This window comes from Heptranchias perlo, chromosome 3 (genome assembly GCF_035084215.1).
Source record: "Heptranchias perlo isolate sHepPer1 chromosome 3, sHepPer1.hap1, whole genome shotgun sequence".
Taxonomy (NCBI): Eukaryota; Metazoa; Chordata; class Chondrichthyes; order Hexanchiformes; family Hexanchidae; genus Heptranchias; species Heptranchias perlo.
Window position 1 is genome coordinate 54,217,408 of NC_090327.1, and position 26,352 is coordinate 54,243,759.

The 26,352-nt window shown below is 44.0% G+C and overlaps 1 protein-coding gene across 1 annotated transcript in view; it reads left to right on the forward strand.

Annotated features, from left to right (window-relative positions):
• Positions 1 to 26,352, forward strand: part of abhd3 (abhydrolase domain containing 3, phospholipase) — an 86,551-nt gene that overhangs the window by 12,393 nt on the left and 47,806 nt on the right. Inside the window, exons 2-3 of the mRNA XM_067975463.1 lie at positions 22,333 to 22,496; positions 25,771 to 25,953. Of these exons, the coding sequence (XP_067831564.1) occupies positions 22,333 to 22,496; positions 25,771 to 25,953 (347 nt within the window). The remainder of the gene's footprint in view (positions 1 to 22,332; positions 22,497 to 25,770; positions 25,954 to 26,352) is intronic.

The window sequence follows — 26,352 nt, forward strand, 5'->3', positions numbered from 1 at the left end:
AGCGCTAACAGAGTGAGGACCTTCAACTGGGAATTTGGTGAGTGTGGGAATTAGGTGCAGGGGGGGAAGGAGGTGCTAAGTGATTTAAACCAAAGAACTGTAGACTAAGACTGAGTGGAGCATAAAGGGAGCCACACGAGGAATCAAAAATCAAGAAAAAGTCAAAAAGTGACGTCACAAGACAAGGAGGAGCGCCGAGGGTAAGTCAGTAAGTATTTAGTTCATTGGTTAGCGTTCTTAGTGGTTAATGTCTTCAATGGCTGGTTAGTGTTTTTTAGTGGTTAATGTTTTAGTGTCAGAAAAACAGTAAAGTGCCTTATAGCTAAACAAACAGTTTAAATAACTGTTAGCTAATACGGCAGGACGGCTGGGGCCCATCGCACGCACATCCTGTCCTGTGCCATGTGGGAACTTCAGAACACTTTCATGTGTCCTGGAAAACCACACGTGCAGGAAGTGCCGCCATCTGCTCGAGCTCAAGCGCGAGCTTGGAGATTTTGAGCTTGAGGGGTGGCTGGCGTCACTACCGTGCACACAGGAAGTTGAGAGTTTCAAGGATAGCATGTTTCAGGAGGTGGTCACCCTGCAGCTATAGAGAGTTCAGCTGAGAGGGAGTGGGTGACCACCAGACAGACTAGGAGGAACAGGCAGGCAGTGCAGGAGTCCCCTGGGAGTGTGGCACTAACAAACCGGAATACCAGTGAGGGTGTTGACACCTCGGGGGAGAGCAGTCAGGAGCAAATCCACAGCACCGTGGGAGACTTGGCTGCACAGGGGGGCAAAGAAATGCAGTTGTTATAGGGGATTTGATAATCAGGGGGATAGACAAGCATTTCTGCAACTGCAGACGTGAGTCCCGCATTGTATGTTGCCTCCCTGTTGCCAGGCTAAAGGACATCACTGAGAGGGTGCAAAACATTTTGAGGGGGTAAGAGGAACAGCCAGAAGTCGTGGTCCATGTGGGAACCAATGACATAGGGAGGAAAAGAGTCGAGGTCCTGCTGTCAGAGTTTCAGGAGCTAGGGAGGAAGTTAAAAAGCAGGACCTCGAAGGTAGTAATCTCTGGATTACTCCCAGTGCAATGCGCTAGTGAGTATAGGAATAGTAGGATAAGACAGGTTAATGTGTGGCTGGAGCAATGCTGCAGGAGGGAGGGCTTCAGATTCCTGGGGCATTGGGACCAGTTCTGGGGCAGGAGGGATCTGTTCAAGATGGACGGGTTGCACTTCAACAGAACTGGGACCAATGTCCTCGCGGGGAGGTTAACTAGTGCTGTGGGGAGGGTTTAAACTAATTTGGCAGGGGGATGGGCACCAGGATGAAACATTAGAGAGGAGAAACAAGGTGCATAGAGGACTGGGAGGGACAAGCAGCACTCAAGTAAAGAATGGTTCAGAAATAGGAGGGATCAGACAGGGGGGAAATGTGAGGCAATCTAACATGAGCTTAGAGTGCATGTGCGTAAACGTATGTGGCATGGTAAATAAGGTTGGTGAGCTGCAGGCCCAAGTCGCCACATGGGACAATGATATGGTGACAATAACAGAGACCTGGCTCAAAGAAGGGGAGGATTGGGGACTTACTATTCCTGGCTACAAGGTATTCAGGAAAGATAGGGAAGGAAAGAAAGGGGAGGGGTGGGGTGGCAGTATTGATCAAAGAAATTATTATAGCACTGGAAAGGAATTATGTAGTTGAGGGGTCAAAGACAGAATTTATTTGGTTAGAATTAAGGAACAATAGCAGAGCTATTACGCTACTGGGCCACCAAATAATGGGAAGGAGATAGAGGAGCAAATTTGCAGGCAAATTACAGATAGTTGCCAGAGCTATAGAGTAGTGATTATGGGGGACTTCAATTATCCCAATATAGACAGTAGTCAAACTGTGACGCTCAAACTCGGAACTCCTCCTTGTCTTGTGACGTCACTTTTTGAACTTAATAGACAGTAACAGTGTAAAGGGCAAAGAGGGGGAGGAATTCCTGAAATATGTTCAAGAGAACTTTCTGGAACAGTGTGTTTCCAGCCCAACCGGGAAGAAAACAGTGCTGGATCTAGTTTTGGAGAATGAAGTGGGGCAAGTAGAGCATGTATCAGTGGGGGAGCATTTGGGGAACAGTGATCATAATATCATTAGGTTTAGAATAGTTATGGAAAAGGACAAGGAACAATCACATGTGAAAATGCTTAATTGGTGGAGGGCAAATTTCAGTGAGTTAAAACGGGATCTTCCCCAGGTGGATTGGAATCAAAAACTGGTAGCCAAACAGTAATTCAACAACAGGAGCCCTTCAAGGAGGAGCTGGTTCAGGTACAGAGTAGACGCATCCCTACGAGGGGGAAAGGAAGGGCATCCAAAGCAAGAGCTCCCTGGATGACAAGATACAGAGATTAAAATGAAACAAAAGGATAAATACAGAAAGTACAGAGGAGAATAAGAAGGACAAAAAGAGAGAGTATGAGAATAGATTAGTGGCTAACTTAAAAGGGAACCCAAAAGTCTTTATAAACATATGAATAGTAAAAGGCTAGCAAAAGAAAGGGTGGGACCGATTAAGGACAAAAAAGGAGATCTTCTCGTGGAGGCAGAGGGCATGGCTGAGGTAATAAATGAATACTTTGCATTTGTCTTCACTAGAGAAAAGGATGCTGCCATTGTAGCAGTAAAGGAGGAGGTAGTAGCGATATTGGATAGGATAGAAATAGATAAAGAGGAGATACTTAAAAGATTGGCAGTGCTCAAAGTAGAGAAGTCCAGATGGGATGCATCGGAGATTACTGAGGGAAGTAAGGGTGGAAATTGCAGAGGCTCTGGCCACAATCTTCCAATCTGTCTTAGAAATGGGGACGGTGCCGGAAGACTGGATGATTGCAAATGTTACACCCCTGTTCTAAAAAGGGGAAAGGGATAAACTCAACAATTGCAGGCCAGTCAGCCTATCGTCATTGGTGGGGAAACTTTTAGACAATAATCCAGGACAAAATTAATTGGCACTTGGAAAAGTATGGGCTAATAAATGAAATTCAGCATGGATTTGTTAAAGGAAAATCATGTTTGACTAACTTGATTGAATTCTTTGATGAAGTAATGGAGAGGGTTTGTAAGTAAAAGCCAATATGTAAGTAAGAATGCCTTTTACTTAATAATCCCAATTAAGATGCAAAGTGGTTTTGTTCCAAAGTATAATGGCTTTATTAAGAAGTAACAACAAATTATTAAGAGGTTAACATACAAGAATACAAGACTTGATAGACAAATACGACCTGATACAATTCAGTCACTCGCCAAAGCCTTGCTGTGCACCCCGATCCAGGAAGGATGACCCTCTTTCACACTGATAAACAAAGAAGGCACCAGTGTATGATTGCTTTGAGAAGGTCTAGCACAACCCTTATCTCCACACCAAGGCGATAATGTCCTGTTTGACTTGTTTTACTGCCGAGAAAACAAGTCTTGAGGACATTGCCTCAGGTGCCATTAGTCGAAGGGCCTTCCTTTTTAACAAGGCTACAGAAAGCCTGTTGTGATCAAAAGCAGACAATCCTTTGTTCACAGCAAAGCTCTAGACTACATACATTTGACTTAAAACAAAGTTTATAATAATAAAGGAGGTTGGATTAAAGCTTTTCTTACAGGGTCGATGAGGGTAGTGCAGTTGATGTTGTGTATATGGACTTTCAAAAGGCATTTGATAAACTACCACATAATAGACTTGTTAGCAAAATTGAAGCCCATGGGATTAAAGGGACAGGGGCAGCGTGGATACAAAATTGGCTAGGGGACAGTAGTGAGGAACGGTTGTTTTTCAGACTGGAGGGAAGTATACAGTGGTCAGTATCAGGACCACTGCTCTTTTTGATATATATTAATGACCTGGTCTTGGGTATAGAGGGTATACACACCATCCTGACTTAGGAATATATCGCCGTTCCTTCATCATCGCTGGGTCAAAGTCCTGGAACTCCCTACCTAACAGCACTGTGGGAGAACCTTCACCACACGGACTGCAGCGGTTCAAGAAGGCAGCTCACCACCACCTTCTCAAGGGCAATTAGGGACGGGCAATAAATGCTGGCCTTGCCAGCGACGCCCACATCCCATGAATGAATTTTTAAAATGTCAAAGTTTGCAGATGACATGAAACTCGAAAATGTAGTAAACAATGTGGTGGATAGTAACGAACTTCATGAGGACATAGCCAAACTGATGAAATGGGCAGACACCATAGCAGATGAAATTTAATGCAGAGAAGTGTGAAGTGATGCATTTTGGTAGGAAGAATGAGGAGAGGCTAACTAAATCGTACAATTTTAAAGGGGGTGCAGGAACAGAGAGACCTGTGGGTGTACGTACACAAGTCTTTGAAGGTGGCTGGACAAGTTGAGAAGGCTGTTAAAAAGACATACGGGATCCTTGGCTTTATAGAGGCATAGAGTACAAAAGCAAGCAAGTTCTGCTAAACCTTTATAAAACACTGGTTAAGCCTCAGCTGGAGTATTGTGTTCAATTCTGGACACCACACTTTAGGAAGGATATCAAGACCTTAGAAAAGTTACAGTTGAGATTTACTAGAATGGTACCAAGGATGAGGGACTTCAGTTATGTGGAGAGACTGGAGAAACTGGGGTTGTTCTCCTTAGAACGCAGAAGTTTAAGGGGAGATTTGATAGAGGTGTTCAAGATCGTGAACAGTTTTGATAGAGTAAATAAGGAGAAACTGTTTCCAGTGGCAGAAGGGTCGGTAACCAGAGGACACAGATTTAAGGTGATCGGCAAAAGAGCCAGAGGCAGCATGAGGAAACATTTTTTTATGCAGCGAGTTGTAATGATCTGGAATGCACTGGTGGAAGCAGATTCAATAGAAACTTTAAAACCGAATTAGATAAATACTTGAAGGGAAAACATTTACAGGGCTATGGAGAAAGCTGGGGAATGGGACTAATTGGATAGCTGTACCAAAGAGCCGGCATAGGCACGATGGGCCCCCTCCTGTGCTGTACTATGATATGATTATCTTGCTTATCTCAATTTGAAACAATTTGTTTCAGTAAATAATTCAATAGCAGTGGGACAATAGCAATCAGAAATTAATATGGCATAATTCAATCAGTTTAAGAAAGAAAATAATTAAAAGAATAGTAAAGTGTATAAACAACACTTTACAGAAGCTTCAACTGTAAGACTTCCTCCTGGGGCACACTGCTGTTTTTCTTTCCGTTGTCCAAATCCTCTGTTCAGCTACATATTTAACTTGTTTTTCTGCATGCATGGAGGATTTTCTATCAAGGTTAGGCTGAGTCACAGCCAAAACTGCTGTGCTTTGAGATGCAGGACTATCACGGAAATGACGCCTAAATATAGGGGGCTTTACACCGAGGGAATGCTATCAACCACAGATGTAAAGTACTCCCACCATCAACAGTACTCTAATATAAAATGTCACTTTGCACTACCAGCAGCAGTGAGACATTTTCATCGACCTCATGAGCTGCTGTCATATTAAACACCTAATCCACTTACCTGTTAAATGAGCAGAGCTGGTTCCATGCACCTGTGTACTTGCATCATGATCCTATGCTGTGTCATGATGCAAGTGCACAGATACATGGCTCTATATTGATTCCCAGACCCACCTTATATGCAATGCAATGCTTACAATGCAATAAGTAATTTTAAGTAATATAGCAGGCAATAAACTGCAGCAAAAACCCCACTATGCTCAGCTTGCAGCACGATAATCAAAACGGATACTTCAAATACAATCCAGGAACATCGCTAGTCTTGATATCCCCCTGTTTGCACTTGTGGAATCAAAAAATCTTAAGAACTGGCCTGTAAACGACTTACAATGACCAATCAGGGTGGCAGATCACAAAATAACTCAGGGATATCTATACATACAGAGAGAGCTTCCAGGTCTCCTTAGAGCTGCACTCCTAGGATCAAAGACTAAAGTAAAAGTGGATAATATATCTCTCAGTAGTTGACACGACTTTCAATATTGCTTTAAGGTAGCAGATAAGAATAAAGTAACTTATGTACAAGCTACTGTCCTCATCTCCCTTTTTATAAAATCATAGCCGAGAAATTATTTTTTGCGATATTAGCACACAAACATTTATTATACATAGGATGTTACTTGGTCTGCTATGTTACTGGAAATATTAACCCATTTAGTCCAAACGATTAATGTCTCCCATAAAATAGCAGAGAAAGGAAAGTCACACAGACACGATAAGCATTTGCACATTAATATTGTAAACGGTAGTTTCTAAGCTAATAACTCCCATCTATTAGGAGATGTCTCATTCTTATGAGGAACTACTGTTTTGGATCTTTGGCCCCCACTCCCCCAATGAAGGAGCTAAGCTGCACAAAGAGTGAGCAGCCCTGCACCTTACTCCTGATTCCTTCCAACATGTGACCCCTCAACCAGTATAACGTGGCATGAGCAGTTACAGCTGTCACAAGACAACCAAATTTGCCTCACAGCCCTTCCCCAAGTGGCTGTACACAAAGTCACGTATGAAGCAAGAAGCCCATCAGCATTCTCTCCTGAAGTCCCACTTCACAAAAAATGCTGCACACACCAGAAGACCCAGACTACATGTCACGCCAGGTGGTCACAATAGGGGGAATTTTAACCCCCCCCTCCCCACAATGGGTGGGAGAGGGTCAGCGGGGAGGTTAAAAATTTTAAATTGCGTAACGCGACCCTATTTTTACGGCAGCATGTTGCATGCTGTGTCTGTGTCCCACTCTTAAGAGGTGGGACTCTTCATTATAATATTTAAATCAGGCTCCCTCAAATGGAGATGGGAGTAGCCGGATCAAATAGGTAAGAGTCTTTTATAGCACTGCTTGTGAGAAATGCTCCCCCGGCCCCTCAAGTAAATCTTCTGCCACAATCAGCCAACATCCCCCCAACCCCCCAAACCCAGGAACCCCAGACTTCTGCCCTGCGATCTCTCCCTCCCTCCTCTCGATTGCTGGTCCGAAAACCCCTCTTCTGCCCCGCGATCCCTCCTAGTCCCGCCTCCCAATTGCCAGTCCGACTCCCCCCACCAAATCCCGATCTTTCCCGGTTGCCGGAGACCGTCCCCAATGGTACAGGACCTCCGCATCACCAGGATTTCCAGGTTTCCCTCCCGCAGCCGCTCTTCCCCGCTTCCTCCCCACCTCGCTGTAAATATCGGTGCCAATGAGTCAGAGGTGTATCATCAGGTGAGTGGTCTGCAATTTGATGACATATCTCAGATTGGGGATATGTTACATTGTCAAAGTTATCACTGGGGAGCAGTTGCTCCCCTGCAGTTCGCACTTTTGCTCACAAAGTGTATTCCTTTTCCTCTCTGGTCTATCTTTCTAATTACTATCTCTGATCTTTTTCTTATTTTCTCCCATTGTATTGTCAATGATTTATTGATTTTGTGCTTCTCCTCACAATGAGTATTCGAGGTTGTGAGAAGATTATTAGTCTCTTCATGTTTCTACAGTTCCCTCCAGCCTTACATTGACAGTCTCTCACTTTTCCTCCCCTGCCAGTGGCATTACTAACTGTCTTCTTATAATGCACTGTTTTTTTCTCATAGCTTTCTTCACCTGAAGGAATTGATTCCTTGCTAGAGTTTGGCATCCTTCCAGTATCTTGCCCAGTGGCTCTTATTCATGTGTGAGTTTTGACAGTGAGCATCAGTTGGACATTGGATCCAGAGGAGCATTACAGCTGAACTTGATCCAATCTTCCCCAGAGGTCCTGGCACCCAAGCCCTTCCAGCAGGGGTCACTTGATAGTGATCAAAAACTGAAAGTCAGGTGATTTTTGCCCACCCTAATCCAGCAGTGCTGAAGTTAATCGCTGTGTCCTTATCTGAGTTAGCACAGTTGGAGATTGAACCTGGGACATTTCTCATCCATGTGGCTCACCTGCTGACTGGATAAAATCACTGAGCCATCGGGAAGCCAATAATGATTATTTTGTGGTTAAACTGAGGGGTTTCACCATCAGTACCCCATAAAGAAATTTAAAAGCTACAAAGAATTCTTTTTGTATTTCTGTTGATATTTTTGAAGCAGAATGGCTCTGGCAGTTTAACCCTAGAAATAAGTTTTTATAAGATTACGTGGGTTACCTCACTGGATCAGACAAACTGACATTTGTTGGCTAATTAAATACACCACTTTCCACTTTTTTATTATGTTCAAAGGTAAAGGAATATTAAGAATATGTTGATGTCCCTAATTATGTGATCATATCTCTTGCCACTTTCTATTCCATTTTCCAATCTGCACACAATACTTTTCAAAGTCATCAATGTTATTCTGTGTGATTTCAATCATTTTCTTCTATCTCCAAAGCATTATCCACTGACACCCCTACTTCATCCCCTCTCTCCTCTATTCAGTATTACTTGGCTTTTGCAGACCCATCTTGTCCTCATCTTGGCCCCTGCTGTCTTCAATACTATTGACCATTCCATTCCATTCATCTCCATTTTTCAGGACACTGCTCCTACCTGTCCCAAAGTAGTCACAAGATTACAAGATAATTACGGATGAAACCGCTGTTCCATTCATCTTAGTTCACCGATCCTGAAAGGCCTTAAGTTCACCATTGCAACATCCAATTGTTTCTTAAATAATTCCAAGGTTTTCACCTCCACGATTCTATCTAGGAGTCCATTTCATGTGTTGGTCACTCTGTCTGTGAAGAACTTCCTGATATCTGTCCTAAATTTGCCTTTTTCTAATTTGAACTGGTATCTCCTTGTCCTATTCTCTCAATTAATTTAGTTTAATTAATTTTCTGGATTTAGCTTTTTCATACCCTTAACTATCTTATATACATTGAATAAGATCACATCTCAGATTCCTTCTTTCATGCCTGAAAACCCCAAGCCTCTCCCACTGTGTCTGTGCTAGAACAATCCATAAGATTTCTAGGTCTCACTATATCTCGTCCACTTGCTTTTCCTTCCCTCCCAGCAAGAAGATCCAGTGATCTACAGCTCAACAAAGACAAGATTGAAGCAATTTAATTTGGCTCTTGATAGCACCTACATGCCTCTGGTTCCAACTCCATTAACTTTCCTGGTTGCCCCCGCAGGCTGAACCTGGTGGTGTGTAACCTCATCATTTTGTTCAACCCTGAACTTTAAACTTCACACCCTGTCAGTCACTATCCAGGCTACATAGGCACATCAAGTGAGTCTTCATTACACAACAATTCTTGACCTCTGACCCACAGAGTCCATTCCAGCTTCCTGCAATGATGTCATGAATAGGGTGAAGAAAAAGATGATTGTGCCAGCATTTGAGTTGGACTGAAGGTCGCCGGCATCTCATGTTACAGCCTCCTGAGTCTCTGCTGCAAGGTGCTGGCAGCTGGCCCTTAATTTAAAAAAAATTAGAACATTCTTACAGTAATCACTAATGTAGTATGTAACATGAATGAATTGATCAGAGAACTAGCAGTATATTTAGATATCAATCTATTTGATACCAGGACAAGTTTGTTTCTTGTTTTAGGATGCAGTGCTGCCTACCTCTGTATTTATTTGCGTATAATATCGAGGGTAAGAAGGTTTTTCACCTGTTATTTAATAGTTTTTATGTAATACTTAGGTACTTTATGATGTTATTTATTTCTTGATAGTAATTTATGTTCTTCTACAATTAAAGAATAGGTATTTAATATATAACAACTATCTATAAAGATTGTTAAAAAAACTAAATACAATTGTGAATTTGCATCATCTGGTCTTAGAATGCATTCACCTAGATTATTTTAATTAGGATGTGATCTGGTATGAATATTATTTTATGTTTTCGACATATTCTTAATTAATGTTTTCTGTGTTGTTTAATAATTAAATGTGTATTTTTCATAATTAGTCAATTCACAGTTTGGTTTTATATTAATTCGAACAAGAACCTGTAAGGTGGCTCAGTGTGTAAAAGCATCACCTTTACCGAGCCATGGGGAACTAAAAGTCCCAGGTTCAATGAAATGCAATCTCAGCATATGAGCTGTTTGATGCCTACTGCACTCTTAATAAATTGAAGTTATTGCTTTAGATTTTATTTGCATTAATTGAAATGTAACTTTGTCTGGAAGGCTGGTGGTTATGATACCATAATAGGATGGTAGTTGTGGTGATTGATTATGAGGTTATAACGAACTGTGGGCATATGACATAGTTTTTATCATGTGACTGAGTGATGGGCAGCGGACAAGTATCATATGTGGTACACATATAACAGGCAATCTGCAGTGAGATATGAGGCAAGTGATTATCAAAATCATCTCAAACCTGAGATATGTTACTACCTTGGAACACAATCCAAACTGCATTATCTTTTTCAAATTTGTCTTCACAAAAACAAAAATGGTAAACCTTTTATTGTTTGTGGAGACATACAGAAAAGTGTGCCTCATTTTCATCATAATGCTGTGAACAAATAACCCAGTAATACCTTGCAGTATGGTTTCTGTCAATGTGTCATACATTTGTGAGTGAAAAAACTCAAATACAAAAGTGAAAAAACAAGTCTATTGAAGACATTGGCTCCGATATTTATGGCGAGGTGGGGTGGGAGAGGAGGAGCGTGTTTGCAGGGAGGAATCCCGGAAACCCCGGGAATGCGGTGGTCCTGCCAAATTTAACGACAGGACCTCATCATTTTTTTAATTCCATTTCCCGCCCGGCAGCTGGCCAGATTAACAAGCTGGAAACAAGCTGGCAAACAGGAAAGATCACAGGTTGAAAGGGGGATCGCACTGGCAATCTGGAAGGATGGCAGGATCGCAGTTTGAAGTGGGGGGGAGTCAGACTGGCAATCGGAGGGGAGGGAAAAATCACGGGGCAGAAGAAGGGGGGTAAATCGTGAGGCAGCAAGCTCGGGATCGTGGTTTGGAGGGGAGGGTTGGCTGATCGCAGCAGCAAGGGGAGGCCGCAATAGGTAGAAGGTCTGCTCCTCCTGACTCATAAGCAATGCTGGAAAAGCTCTTCCCTGCTTGATTTGGCTGCTCCCATCTCCATTTAGGTGCCGGGTTTCCAGAGCCCTGGGAAAGCCGGCCAGCCAGCGTTAAATTTAAATCAGGCTCCCAACTGCACTGTGGAATCCTGATTTAAATATTATAATGAGGTGTCCCACCTCTCGGGACCGGGGCACAATTACAACACGCAACGCTCCACCGTAAAAATGGCGACAGGCACGTGCGCAGCAGGTTGAGGTCGCATTTCACAATTTAACATTTTTAATCCTTCCTGCCCGTTGTGGGGGTGGGGGTTAATATTGACCCCATTGCCTCTTTAGCACAACTTACTATAGTTTATAGAATTTTCTGCTCTTGTTCAGTATCAGTAGAATGTCATAGGTAACAGTGATAAGCAACCAGCACCAGTAATCAAATCATGTGACAGCAAAATTGTACTTTAGACAACATAATATTTACCTATGTGTTAGGCAAAGTTATAGCTTGTATATATTTCCCTGCGTTGCAACAGTGACTATATCTCAAAAGTACTTAATTGGCTGTGAAGCACATTGGGACGTACAGAGGTCGTGAAAGGCGCTATATCACTGCAAGTTCTTTCTTTCTCGTGTATATATTATAGGGGATAATTTTCCTTTACCCACCATGCGCGCTGCTTTCCGATCTTTCTCAAGGCTTCGAAGTTGTTTGTTTTTGATTTGATAGGTAATTAATTAAGTTAAAGGTAGAGGTGCTTTGAATATATCCATCCTTACGTAAGAAAGGATGTACTTGCTACAGAGGGAGTGCAACGAAGGTTCACCAGACTGATCCCTGGGATGGCGGGATTGTCGTATGAGGAGAGATTGAGCAGACTAGGCCTGTATTCTCTAGAGTTTAGAAGAATGAGAGGTGATCTCATTGAAACATACAAAATTCTTACAGGGCTCAACAGGGTAGATACAGGGAGGATGTATCCCCTGGCTGGGGAGTCTAGAACTAGGGGTCACAGTCTCAGAATAACGGTTAGGCCATTTAGGACTGAGTTGAGGAGAAATTTCTTCACTCAGAGGGTGGTGAATCTTTGGAATTTTCTACCCCGGAGGGCTGTGGAGGCTCAGTCATTGAGTACATTCAAAACAGAAATCGATAGATTTCTAGATATTAAAGGGATCAAGGAATATGGGGATCGTGCAGGAAAATGGCGTTGAGGTAGAAGATCAGCCATGATCTTGTTGAATGGCGGAGCAGGCTCGAGTGGCCAGATGGCCTACTCCTGCTCCTATTTCTTATATTATGTTCTTATGTTATTTGGGGTTCAAATGCCAAAACCTAGATGTTTTTTTTAATGCTCTGGGGAATGGAACTCTCCCCACCTAGTATCAGCATCAAGCATTATACAGATTAAAGTTCACTGGAGCACCTGTTATTGCATTAGTGTGACATTGTTCCCACACCGGTCATCCTGTGCCTTCTCTGAGTTAGATTGCCAATTAGTGCCAAATTAGGGACAGTCGTGCTGTTTAAGAACTGGATTGAGATTGTCCAAACTCATTTTGCATAGGAAATAAAACAGAAAATGATGGAAACACTTAGCAGAGCAGGCAAGTTAACATTTTAGGTGTTGGCCTTTGTTAGAACTGACAAATGGTTCACACTTGAAATGTTAACTTGTCTTCTCTCTCCACAGGTGATGACTAATCTGCTGAGTGTTTCTGTTATTGTTTCAATATACAGAGCAATGTATATCACTGGGATATCGAATGGGAGTCATATACATGTGAAAGAGAGAGAGATAAACTAATTTGATTTGAAATCAACATTGACAAATTATCTACTCGTACCCATTCAATTATTCTTCATATTTCCTCCCCACCACTTTATTCTTCTACATAAATCGAAATCTTGATATACTTCTACCCAGCACATAAGTGCTGTAGCCTAGGTTGGATTACGTAACTGCAAAAGTGAATCTATCATAGCTAGAGCACATTGAAATATTTTCCCTGTAGCTTTTGGATTACACAGGGGAATGATTATAAAGCAGTAACTGAGTCATAAATTGTGAGACAGCAAGCAAAATGGTCAATAAATGTCATCTGAATCACAAAATGAGAGTACACAGTCCTGAAATCACTCCAGGATATATATCCATTACAAATATATATTATGTATAAAGCCCCATGGGTAGTTTTATTCCATTTTAAGTCCCTTTTTGCCATGCCGGATGCTGGCAGCCAATGCAACATGTGCAGTAGACATGTGATGATATACACATATCAGAATCACTGAGCTTTTCCTCACTGTAAGTTTACCAAGTGATAATCAATAGTTGCTCACTGGAAAATAGCACAGTCAGCAACATGTTGTATTAAGTTAATCCAAGGTCTTTCGAGCTTCTCCCACCTATAGGGGGTTAAATTCGATAACCCCGAATCTGGGCACAGGGGTCGGGATGCGCGATTATCCTGTGCCCAGTCACTGCGATGCAGGCAGCATGTGAGATTCATGCTGCTTGGTCGTTTACCTAATTCCTGCATGCAGCCAGCGCTACCTGCGCTGTTGAGTGGCTGCACACACCAGCAGAGGGTCCGATACGGACCATGGCCAGCTCTACTTAAAGGCAGCCTGCACATTTTAAAGGGGAGGTGCACCATCAATGCAATCGGTGGAGGAAGACATGAGAAATGGCTGGACCTGCAAGAGAGCGTGCACCGAGGTTCTCCGATGACGCACCGGAGGCCTTGGTGGAGAAGGTAGATGCACGGAGGGCCATCCTGTACCCGCAGGGTGGCAGGGACCCTCCAGACACCAGCTGCAGAGGCAGTAGGAGGAAGTGGCTCTAGAGGTGAAAGCTAGGAGCATTGCACCATGCACGTGGATGCAGTGCAGGAAAAAGTTCAATGATTTGACACGAGTGGTCAAGACGAGTGAATGCAAGTGTCAAGTGGCACATCCTGCCGACTGCACCACTGCTCCACGCATGAAACCGCCTGTCACCCACCCACCAACAAACGCTTCCCATCTGTACGCAAAGCTGTACTTCAGATGCTGCATCTCACCCTCACATCGTACCACTCTTGCAATCCACACGCCCACAACTCACATGTCACTCACACTGACAGCTATTCGACCATGACAGGCACATCACCCAAACATCTTGCTGACCCACTTCCCTCTGTCTTGCAGGAGAAGGTGGTGCATAACAGCTGGCAGCAGCAAAGAATGGACGGGGGACAGGCACATCTACACATCCTCACCCCCATGGAGGAGACAGTGCTGGAAATGATTGGGTGGGCCGTTGCTGCGGCAGTGGCCACTGGCAGTACTGGACGTATCAACGATGAGGATCTCTGCATATCTAATCCTCCTTCTCGTTTCCCACACCTCCATCATCCCACAATCTTTTCTGATTCACGTGCTGCAGATGGTATCAGAATGCACATCTTAGTCGCTCCTTTCCCTGCTCCACAACTCAACCCGTTTCCCTTTGTCATTGCAGATACCCAAAAACTGGAGCCGGCATGGTCCGAGGAGGAGGAGGAGGAGGAAGACAGAGATAGTGAAACCACAATGCCACTCGATCTGACATTCGTATCCATCAGATACTGACACTGCACGTCCTTTAGAGGCTAGGTTAGAGGAGGGATCTGCACATGGTGAGACAACGAGCACAGTGCGCAGGAACCGGGGCGGGCAGAACGGATACCACAGATGCCAGCTCGCCAGAGGACGAGGTTGCACATTAGTTATGCTGCCGAGGAGTCAGATGAGAATTTCGATGGGCCAGACTACAGTAGAAGGCTGATGGGTGTACACAACTAAATGCTTGGGGCACTGGAAAGCCTGCCAGAAAGCCTGCGCACAATGACAAGGGGCATAGAGAAGTCCAGCTCCAACTTGGCACAGGGCTTTGCGCAGAGCTTGGAGCCCATCCCTTCTGCAGCATCTGATGACCGATGTCTCAGCTTCCATTGCAGCACAAACAGATGCCATCAAAGGACTGCATGCTTCATATGGAGCTCAGACTGCTGCTTTGAAAGCTCAGACAGCTGCTATCATGGCTCTGAGTACCACTGTGAAAAGGGGCTTCCAAGGAGTCACAGCAGTCCAGCAATCTATTCTCCAGCGGATCACCAGGACTGCTGAGGCGCCGCCCCGTGCAAATGGCAGTGGCACCATCGCAGTCGAACCTGCTGTCCTCTCTCAGGATGACAGCATTCCTGCTACCATCCCTGCCACTCCGCCAGTGCCCTTGCTGTTGCCTGTCAGCCAGCCAGGCCAGATTGCTGCAGCCCATGCTAAGATGGTGCAGTCTGAAGCCGGGCCCTCCCGGCCCAGAGCTGCTCGAGGTCATCCTCCACGGCCATCTGCACACTCCTCAATTGAAGGTCAGCAGCCTCCCACCACTCATGCTCTAGCCACTGGAAATGCACCTCATAGGAGCATTAGGAAAGGAAAAGGCACACGAATGACAGGCACTGGGGGAATGCATAAGATTGAATAGTGTAATGTTGTATACATAATTTCATGTGTAAGTTTATAAATTTGTATTTGAAGTCGCAGTTGGTGGTGGGTTTTTTTATGCGATGAGCTGCGGGAGGAAGCAACATGTAATCATAAGGAGGACGATTTGATGGTCATGTGGGAGAGGAAAGGTGAGGAGTGTAGGACTATTGGTGACTTGGGAGATGTTATTGAGGTTACTGATATTGTTCATTAATAAGGTGAGCACACAGAGCCCTGGCAGACAGGGCCTGTGCACCTTGCTGCCTCCTTGTTTCTTCCTCCACTTCCTCCTCCATCTCCTCCTCCTCCTCCTCCACCTCTTCCTCCACTTCCTCTTCCTCTGGCTCAGGGTCTTGCCGGATAGGCGGTGGAAGGGCTGTCCTCTCATAAGGGCGAGGTTGTGCAGTATGCAACGACAAATCTTGACACTCACTCAGCGGAGTACTTCAGGGCTCCTCCAGAACAGTCCAGGCAGCAGAAGCGTTACTTGAGGACACTTACAGTGTGCTCGATGACATTTTGTGTGGCCACATGGCTCTCATTGTAGGCCTGCTCTGCATGTGTGTGTGCGTTCCTGACCAGAATCATGAGCCACCTTATGAGGGGATAGCCCTTGTCGCCCAGTAGCCAGCCTTTGATTTGCCGAGCCAGTTGAAAGATAGGTAGGAAGTTCGACTGCTGCATAATGAAGGTGTCATGACTGCTGCCAGGGTAGCGGGCATTGACCCACATGATGCGCTGCGTGTGGTTGCACACCAGCTGCACATTGAGGGAGTGGAATCCCTTTCTGTTCATGAAGGTGGCCGAGTTGAGATGTGGAGTATGCATGGCAATATGCGTGCAGTTAATGGCACCCTACACCATGTGGAAGCCTGCAATGCGAGCAAATCCTCGTGCTAACACATTCTGCTTCTGTCTGTTAAGCGAGAACGTTATGAATCTGTTGCGCAGCTTGTACAGTGCCTTAATGACCTCCCTTATGCAGCACTGCACTGCAAACTATGAGATGTTTCACATATCGCCAGCAGCAGCCTGAAAGGATCCAGAGCCGTAAAAGTTCAGGAACATAGTTACCTTCACAGCCACAGGTAATGCTGTCCTTGCCCTGCTCTGAGGCTCCAGTTGTAGCTGCAGCAGTTGACAGATCTCCGTCATGATCTCTTTCGTGAACCGCAGCCGTCGGATGCACTGATTTTCACTCGCGTTGAAGTAAGAGAATTGGTCCCTGAAGGCACTCATTGGATATGACCTCCTGCTCAGTGCCCTGCGCCTCCTCCTCCTCCCTCTCCTCACAGCTTGACCTGCTCTATGTGGCCTCTCTGCATGCTCCCAGTCATGTTCAATGCTCAGCAGCAACCCATGGTTGCCAGAAATCTTGTTCAGCGCACTGTTTTAAATGCCACCAACAGTAGTGCAGGACATGCCGGACAACTCTCTATATACCAGTGCAACTTTCTCCAAGTATAGGAAGCTTCAACAATCACGTCCAATAGTACCAGCAGCCAGGAGCAATAATCCAGCAACACTTTCATGATCCCCTTAAATAGCGGTAGTGGGGGGGTCCTCCAGGCCGTCTACGACCTGTTCAGCAATGCGTGGTTAAGACAGTTGTAAACAATTTTACAACACCAAGTTATAGTCCAGTAATTTTATTTTAAATTCACAAGCTTTCGGAGACTTCCTCCTTCCTCAGGTAAATGTTCAGGATCTCCTTGAAGCCTACGCATTTATACAGGCTTCAAGGAGATCCTGAACATTTACCTGAGGAAGGAGGAAGTCTCCGAAAGCTTGTGAATTTAAAATAAAATTGCTGGACTATAACTTGGTGTTGTAAAATTGTTTACAATTGTCAACCCCAGTCCATCACCGGCATCTCCACATCATGGTTAAGACAGTACATTGGCTGGAGGGTTGAGTTCCAAAATCGTATCTGTCTCTTTAAATCAGCGTTGCACACTGATCTAACGCATATTCTCCTTACTTTACAGGCTGCTGGCATTCGTTATCTGCATGTGCGTGAACGTCTTTATCAAGATGGCATCAGGCGCATGTAGAAATGTGCACACGCATTCCGGACGCCATTTTGGGTGCTTGGAAGGCCACATAGCGCCTACAAAACAGGCGCTAGGCTGCCCAATTTATACCCCATTGCCTCTAAACTTTCTCTTTTTCCACTGCATTCACGTCTCTCTCTATTTTATTGGTATTGCTATAATCATCACACATGCCAACCATCCACATTTGACTCAGCATTATTCACGGTCACAGATAAAAATCAGCACAGAACAGGTTCTTTCATCTTCGGTGCTGCTCTGGGGCTCCTCCCTCAGGTTGTTGCTGCTGTAATAAGTCATTGAAAGCAGCTGCACACTATAGAAGCAGTGGTTGCACCAGGAAGGAATGCAGTGGACTTAATTAACCAGAACATACGATTTGTAATGTTAAAAAAAAAATCAAAATTTTCCTGGAGAGCATGCTCCTGTTTTTTGCCCTCTAGACGTGCACCACCAGATGGGGAGGAGGTGGAGCTGGTGGGAGAACGGGGAGAGGGAATGATGGTGGCAACAATGATGTGACATTTGGAAGGAGTGCAGTGGACATAATTCTAAATTTGCAGCACCTGATTGGAATGAAACTATGGTCAAAGAGACTGCGTTTGAAATCTCTTTTTGCTATTGGGCAATTAAAAAGAAATCATCTTGCTCTCAGTAACAGATTATCTACTGCTACTGGGAGAAATAAATTTTAAAATAAGAAGTAAATGAGTAAGTGTCCCCTCTTATTTTCACATGTCATAGGCTTGTATTCATGGCCATTTGTGAGTTGTCAGCCTTTTTGCGCTGGCTGGTTTTTGAGCTGTTGGTTAGCTTTCATTTGTTTTCTAGATTGGTGTATATGATTTAGAACTTTCTTCTCTTGTTCCTCCTAAGCTCCAAATATACTTGTTCCACATTTTCTTCTTCCTCCCTCCATCCTCATTATTCTGAAATTAAGACTCAGCACACCATGTCCTACATTAACTCATTCTTTCTCAGAACTTAAAATTAAGGAACTCCTGAGCTCCCTCAGTCTTTCTCCCACAACTACAGGCTTTTAAAACTAGTCACTGTGTCTAATCTTCTGTCCTAATATTTTCAACTGTTGGTGGTGCCCTACACCTTGAACCTTAGCCCTTCACCGAGGTTTCCAATTTAAAAAATGCTTTGTTAAAATCCAGTGGTACCATTCATAATTCCGAAACTACATTGCTGTCCCTTTTGCATGTGAAGTGGGTAAAGTAAAAGGCTTGCATGATAATATACAAGGAAGAGATCTGGGATTCAACCAGTGGCATCAACGTGACCATAAATTGAAGATAAATTTTCAGAATTGAATCCCTTTGAACACCAGCATTGTTCTTTAAGTCATGCAGTGGTAAACAGGATGCAGGTGCACTAAATGAGAAAAATTGGGGTCGATTTTAACCCCGAGCAGGTTTTTGGGAGTCGGGGGAGCAGGGTCAATTCAAAACACACTCGCTGACCTAAGTTTCAGGCCTGGGGTATTTTAACTCTCGGCCCTCATTTTAGTGCCGCGGTCCACTTCTCACCTGGAACAGGTGGACACAGGGTGCAGAAAGGCTGCCACAGGAGAAGATTGGGCAGCCCTTGGCCGCCCGTTAGCTTGCAGGTAAGTGGCGGGCGGAGGTTTCGGGAGGGTCTCAGAGGAGGGAAAGGGGGTAGAGGAGGGAAAGGGGGTGGGGGAGAGTCCAGGGCAGGGGAGGCTGCATCTAACCTTGTGGGGCCCGGAACAGGAGCAGTAGTCCTGCTCCTCCTGGCCCCACATTGAAATTTTTCACTTATCTGGAGGGCCTCTTCATCCTTCCCACTTGCTTCCAACCTACTTCAAGCTAGGCGGGGAAACTGTGGTGGCTTCCCTGCTCAGGCCCCAGTTAAAATGGCATTGTGTACTATTGACGTCAAAGGATCTTGATGAGCATTTATGAATGAGGCTCCCACCCGAGTCCGGTGGGCGCCTCATTAGCCCCCAAAACCAGTGGCGTTAAAACCCAACCTGTTTTACTGATTTTCCATTACTTCCCTGCTCAGGCCCCAGTTAAAATGGCATTGTGTACTATTGACGTCAAAGGATCTTGATGAGCATTTATGAATGAAAGCTAACCAACAGCTCAAAAACCAGCCAGCGCAAAAAGGCTGACAACTCACAAATGGCCGTGAATACAAGCCTATGACATGTGAAAATAAGAGGGGACACTTACTCATTTACTTCTTGTTTTAAAATTTATTTCTCCCAGTAGCAGTAGATAATCTGATACTGAGAGCAAGATGATTTCTTTTTAATTGCCCAATAGCAAAAAGCGATTTCAAACGCAGTCTCTTTGACCATAGTTTCATTCCAATCAGGAACGAAGCAAGAAGTGGAGCTGCTCCAATTTAGCTGCTCGCCCCTCTGTTCCCACACAGCAGAGATTAAATTTCTCCCATTGTCTCAATGTTGAGAAAATGTGATCTTTACTGATCCAGTCACATCATAGAGAAATAAGAGATTAGCTCATGGTAGAATTGAATAGCTAAAATGATGACTATTTTTATAACCATTTTTGAACCAATTTTCAAATTTTAGTATTGTATTTGTTGTAAAACTGGATCTTGCAATTATATTGTGTATCAAAACTCATTACAAGTGAAGTAATTTTACAGGCCTCCACTGGTGCATCGCTGTCTGGGTGACATTGGAAATTATGTTAATAAAATGATGGATTTTATTGTTTTCTCACTGGGTCCTCTCCCATATCACAGCTTGCCCATATGAAATGGGAGTATGATCTGAACTGTAAAATTAGGATGCTTAAAGCTGATTCTGGAGCTTTCACTGTTGGTTGCAAAGTTTCATTATTTTTTTAACTTACTAATTAGTATACATTTGCATTTTACTTTGTGCAATAATTACTTTTGATGTACATGCCAGATTTTTTGCATTTTAAGACTTATTTTCCATGTCTTGTCCTGCAACAGTCCTGCTTGCAGCTGCAACTTTATTTGCAGCAAAGTTCTCAGCATGGGGATTTTTTTAGGGATTCCAATCCATTGTACAATTTGGATGAGGAAGATGAAGTCATCTGAGGGCAAGAAAGCTGTCATTATACCTGAAGTATTATGTGTGCACCTTCCTTACCTGGAAGGGACTAAGATAGACCTACCTATGCATTTCAAAGGAAACCTGTCCTTGGCACCTCTGCTTCACAAGTGAGGCTGTCATAGAGTTACACCTCCTCAAGGCTGACCTTCAGACAACTTCTATCACATGGAAAGTTCTTCACATGTCTCTGAAGGCGATCACTGTATTAAATGTTTATGCCTCCAGATTCTTTCTAGCCGCCACAGGCCACATGTACTGTATCAGTCAGATAGCTGTTCACTGATGCATCAAGCAAGTGCAAAAGATCTGGTTTGCATCCCCCTCGCTTCACCCACCACCCACACAGCCTACAGCTGCCTCAGCCCTATTTTCTGGAACTCCCTCGCTAAACCTCTTCACCTCTCCTCTTCTCTCTTCACCTAGACATAATCCATCTTTTCGACCAGGCAGCTAATCAGCCCTTCTAATGTCTCCCTCCATGGCTCAATGTCCATTCCCTGTCTATCTCTGTTGTGAAGCACCATAGGATGTTTTTTTATGTTAAAGGCGCTATATAAATTCAAGTTGTCGTTATAGCCAGAACTTGGTAGGGGATGGGTAGTGCCAGCTTGAATGGAGGAAATGGAGAAGAGAACCAGCTTGAACTGGCTTGGAAGAGAAGTAGCGTGTTAGGTTGAATTGAGGTGGGAGATGGAAAAGAGTGCTACTGTGAACTGAAGGGGTTGGATATGGGAGAATGAGCTTTTCAGTGAGTGATGGTCTAGTTGGTCTGTTGAAAATCCAAGTGACAGTTTGCTTTTCCTTTTTGTTTAATATTAATAATCTACAAATTGTAAAGTGTAAGAGTGCTTAAAATTAAAATTCATACTTTTACCAACCTTCCAGTATCCCCATTTCCGTGGTTTCCTTCAGCACTTGTTTCCATTTTATGATAACCTTGCCCATAATTGTACCAATGTCGAGCTCAAATTCCTGATGATTTACTCTAGATTCTAATGCAAGCCCAGCCATTTCACTGACCGATGATGATTCACTGCATCTCATACTTTCCACTCACTCTCGATAATCCTCTCACCTCTATCTGCCCTTGTAAGTCTCTGTGCCTTTCTCTCTAAAGCCATAACCCTTCCCTTAATCTTTTTGACCAACAGACAATTTTTGCATCATTTCACCCATCCATTATACCTGCTTTTCTCATTGGTCAACATCCCACAGCAAACACACCTCATCGCCCCAATCTTAGTTATGTTTTAACTGTTTCACTTTTAATTTAAATGTTCTCGTTTGCCCGACCCATCAGCTGAAGTATCAGGTGAGCCCAGCTCTTCACTGTTCCACCACGCAGCAGCCCACACAATGCAGTCCAGCAGTTTTTTTTTAGCCAGGATTGCAAAATCGGCCCTTAATAATTCAGTAATGGAAAATCAGTAAAACAGGTTGGGTTTTAAATTTAAGACTCAGCAGCCATAAAGTGATGTACAGCGCTCCTATTATATACAGTAACACCGGGCAAATATTATAAAATAAAAGCAGAAAATTCTGGAAACTCAGTTCCGAAGAACCTGGGACTGTAATCTATCTTTTTCTTTCATTTTCTGTTTTTATTGTAGATTTTGAGTAGTCACCAGTTTTTTTTTCTTTTAGCTCCAGTAAATGTCATGAATTTGCTGTCACACTGTAACTGTGAGCTTGATTTATTGCAGAAGCCGCAGCTTATCACAGGGGCAGCAACACTATCTCAGTTTCTACAGAGGTATTGTCCTGTGGTAACAGAGACTTATTATCCGACCTTTTGGTGCTGGGAAGCAAGAGTCCAGACACTGCTCAGGCCATTCATCACATCCAAACCTTGGGTGGAATACAGAAAGTACGCTTCACTGTTTTTCTGTTTATTGTACCATTAGCCTTGTCCTGTATTGATGCTTATTCAGAAATTAGCCGTATTCTTTCAAATAGGAAAATATTTTAAATCATTCCTTTCTTTCAGTTACATATAATTCTGATCCTAGTGTCAGATTTCAATGTACCAAACTCGACATTCAAGTCACTGACAGTTTAAATTTCCATTCCAACCAAAATATTTAAACACAGAACTCTGATTCAACCACAAAACTTTTCTGCTTTTTCATACTCAGCACATGAAACACAGTGCCACGGTTTATATTTTAGATGATAATTGACTCATATTCTATAACTACAGTGCTTTTTAAATTTTCTTTTGGATTGAATTGTTAAACAAATTATTAAATGGGTGGTGGGTAGAACCGAGTTGTAAAATTAGCTATTTTGTCTTCAACCAGTAGTTTCAGGAAATCCTGATCCAAGTGTAATCCTAGTCCATAAACATTGAATTTGTTGGCAGTAAAAACCGAAAATGCTGGAAATACTCGGCAGGTCAGGCAACATTTGCGGAGAGAGAAACAGAGTTAACGTTTCAGGTCAATGACCTTTCGTCAGAACTAGGAGGAGTTAAAGAGTTAACAGTTATTAAGCAAGCACAGAGCCAAAGTGGGGGAGGAAGGGGAGGCGAGGGAAAAACAAAAGGGAAGGTCTATGATAGGGTGGACGGCAGGAGTGATTAAATGACAAAAGGGATGATGGTGCAAGGCAAGGAGGGTGGTAATGGGGCAAGTAAACAAACAAAAAATGGATCTAGAGGAGCTGTAAATGGCAACAGCAGAACCATTACCAACACTTGCAGTCCGAAAAAATGGGAGCAGTGGTTATGATCTGAAGTTATTGAAATCAATGTTGAGTCCAGATGGTTGTAAAGTGCCTAATCAAAAGATGAGGTGCTGTTCCTCGAGCTTCTGTTGGAACAGTGTAAGAGGCCAAGGGCAGAGAGATCAGTGTGGGAGTGAGACGGAGAATTAAAATGGCAAGCGACCGGAAGCTCAGGGTCACACTTACAGACTGAATGGAGGTGTTCAGCAAAGCGATCACCCAATCTGCGCTTGGTCTCCCCAATGTAGAGGGGACCTCATCATGAGCAGCGAATACAGTACACCAAATTGAAAGAAGTACAAGTAAATCAGAGTTTCACCTAGAAGGATTGTTTGGGGCACTGGACAGCGTGAAAGGAGCAGGTGTTGCATCTCCTGCGCTCGCACGGGAAGGTGCCGTGGGAGGGGAAGAGGGTGTTGGGGGTGATGGAAGAGTGGACCTGGGTGTCATGGAGGGAGCGGACCCTTCAGAATGCTGGAAGGGGAGGGGAAGATGTGTTTGGTGGTGGCATCGCGCTGGAGGTGTAACTGGAAACAGTTTCCAGATTCCCTGCCCTAACTGTCTCCTTTTCACCATGTACGTCCAGTCCCTCTACACCTCCATCCTCCACCAGGATGGCCTGCGGGCCCACCGCTTCTTTCTTGAATGGAGGCCCAACCAGTCCCCATCCACCACCACTCTCCTCCACCTGGCTGAACTTGTTCTTACATTGAACAACTTCTCCTTTGACTCCACTCACTTCCTCCAAATAAAAGTTGTCACTTTGGGAATCCATATGGGTCCTAGATTTGCCTGCCTTTTTGTGGGATATGTGGAACATTCTTTGTTCCAGTCCTACTCAGATCCCCTCCCTCACCTCTTTTTCCGGTACATTGATGACTGAATCGGTGCCACTTCCTGCTCTCGCCCCGAACTGGAAAATTTCTTTAACTTTGCTTCCAATTTCCACCCCTCCCTCGCCTTCACATGGTCCATCTCCAACTCTTCCTTTCCTCGACTTCTCTGTCAACTAATATCTATTATAAGCCCACCGACTCCCACAGCTACCTTGATTATACTTCCCCCCCCACTTCCTATGAAAATTCTATTCCATTCTGCCAATTTCTCCGTTTCTGTCGCAACTGTTCTGACGATGCCACCTTCCACACCAGTGCTTCCTATGTCTTCCTTTTTCTTCATCTGAGATTTCCCCTCCACTGTAGTTGAGAGGGCCGTCGACTATGTCCGTCCCATTTTCCACACTTCCGCCCTCACCCGTTCCCCTCTCTCCCAGGACTACAATAGGGTGTCCCTTATCCTCACCTTCCACCCCACCAGCCTCCACATTCAACGCATCATCCTCTACCATTTCCGCCACTTCCAGCATGATGCCACCACCAAGCACATCTTCCCTCCCCTCCCCATTCAGCATTCCAAAGGGACCCCTCCCTCCGCGAGCGATTTACTTGTACTTCTTTCAACTTAGTGTACTGTACTCGCTGCTCACAATGCGGTTTCCTCTACATTGGGGAGACCAAATGCAGATTGGGTGATCACTTTGCTGAACACATCCATTCAGTCCGCAAGCGTGATCCTGCCCTTTCGGTCACTTGCCATTTTAATTCTCCGTCTCACTCCCACTCTGAACTCTCTGTCTTCGGCCTCTTACACTGTTCCAATGAAGCTCAACAGAAGGTTGAGGAACAGCACCTCATCTTTCCATTAGGCACTTTATAATCTTCCGGACTCAACACTGATTTCAATAACTTCAGATCATAACCATTGCTTCCATTTTTTTCGGACAGCAGGTGCTGGTAATGGTTTTGATGTTGCCATTTACAGCTCCTCTAGACCCATCTTTTGCTTCTTTACTTGTCCCATTACCACCCTCCTTTGCCCCGCACCATCATCATCCCTTTTGGCATTTAATCACTCCTGCCCGCCACCCTATCACAGACCATCCCTCATGTTCTTTCCTCCCCTCCTCCTCTTCCCCACCACCACCCCCCCCCCCCCCCGCCATTCCCTGGCTCTGTACTTACTTAAAAACTGTTAAATCTTTACTTCTTCCAGTTCTGACAAAAGGTCATCAACCTGAAATGTTAACTTTATTTCTCTCTCCACAGGTGCTGCCTGACCTGCTGAGCATTTTCAGCATTTTCTGCTTTTATTTCAGATTTCCAGCGTCTGCAGTATTTTGTTTTTGAATTTGTTGGCAGATTATTTGTTGCATTCAATTCCATCATTTGCCCGAAACAATAATAATAATAATAATAATGGATTATGTTTGTATAGTATCTCAGAATTCCAGCAAATAATGATTGTATAAATTAATTATATCATAAACAAAAAAACAAAATGAGATTGCCGTTGTATAGAACTGTGTGTGTGTACAGAATTGGTACATTTTCATTTTGTTTATTGTCTCTGCATTACAGTGAGCTCATTACGACTGCAGATGGTGGGCATATTTCCTTGGACTGGAATGATAATGATGACAATGCACTATATCCTGTTTCTGCTACAAGACCTACTATCCTTGTCTTACCTGGACTAACAGGAACAAGCAAGGAATCCTACATACTGCACATGGTTAAACAGAGTGAAATACTAGGATACAGGTAATGTGCACAGTAAGAGTTATTTTTATAGATTATCTTCTTTATTTTTCGTCCACTTTCCACGCATCATTTTCCAGGCAGCGGGGCGGGGTGGGGGGAGCAAGCAACCATCTCCCAGGCCTCTGCCAATCTCCCTCAAGGCAAAAGATGTTAGCACTGGGAAATGGGCACTCCAAAGTCAGGTACAGCATGGTTAAATGCAGAGTACAGCTCACTTTACTCTCTCCCAGTAGTATGTCATGGCACCAACCTAGGAAGATTACCCCCTACTGCACCAGTGTGATATTTGTTAGATCAATCAAGTAAATTAATCCAAATTATGTAGGTTCAGACATCAGAGATGAGTCAACTTGTTGGTTTTATTAATATCAACAGAAAGTGCAAGCAAGTCTATACATC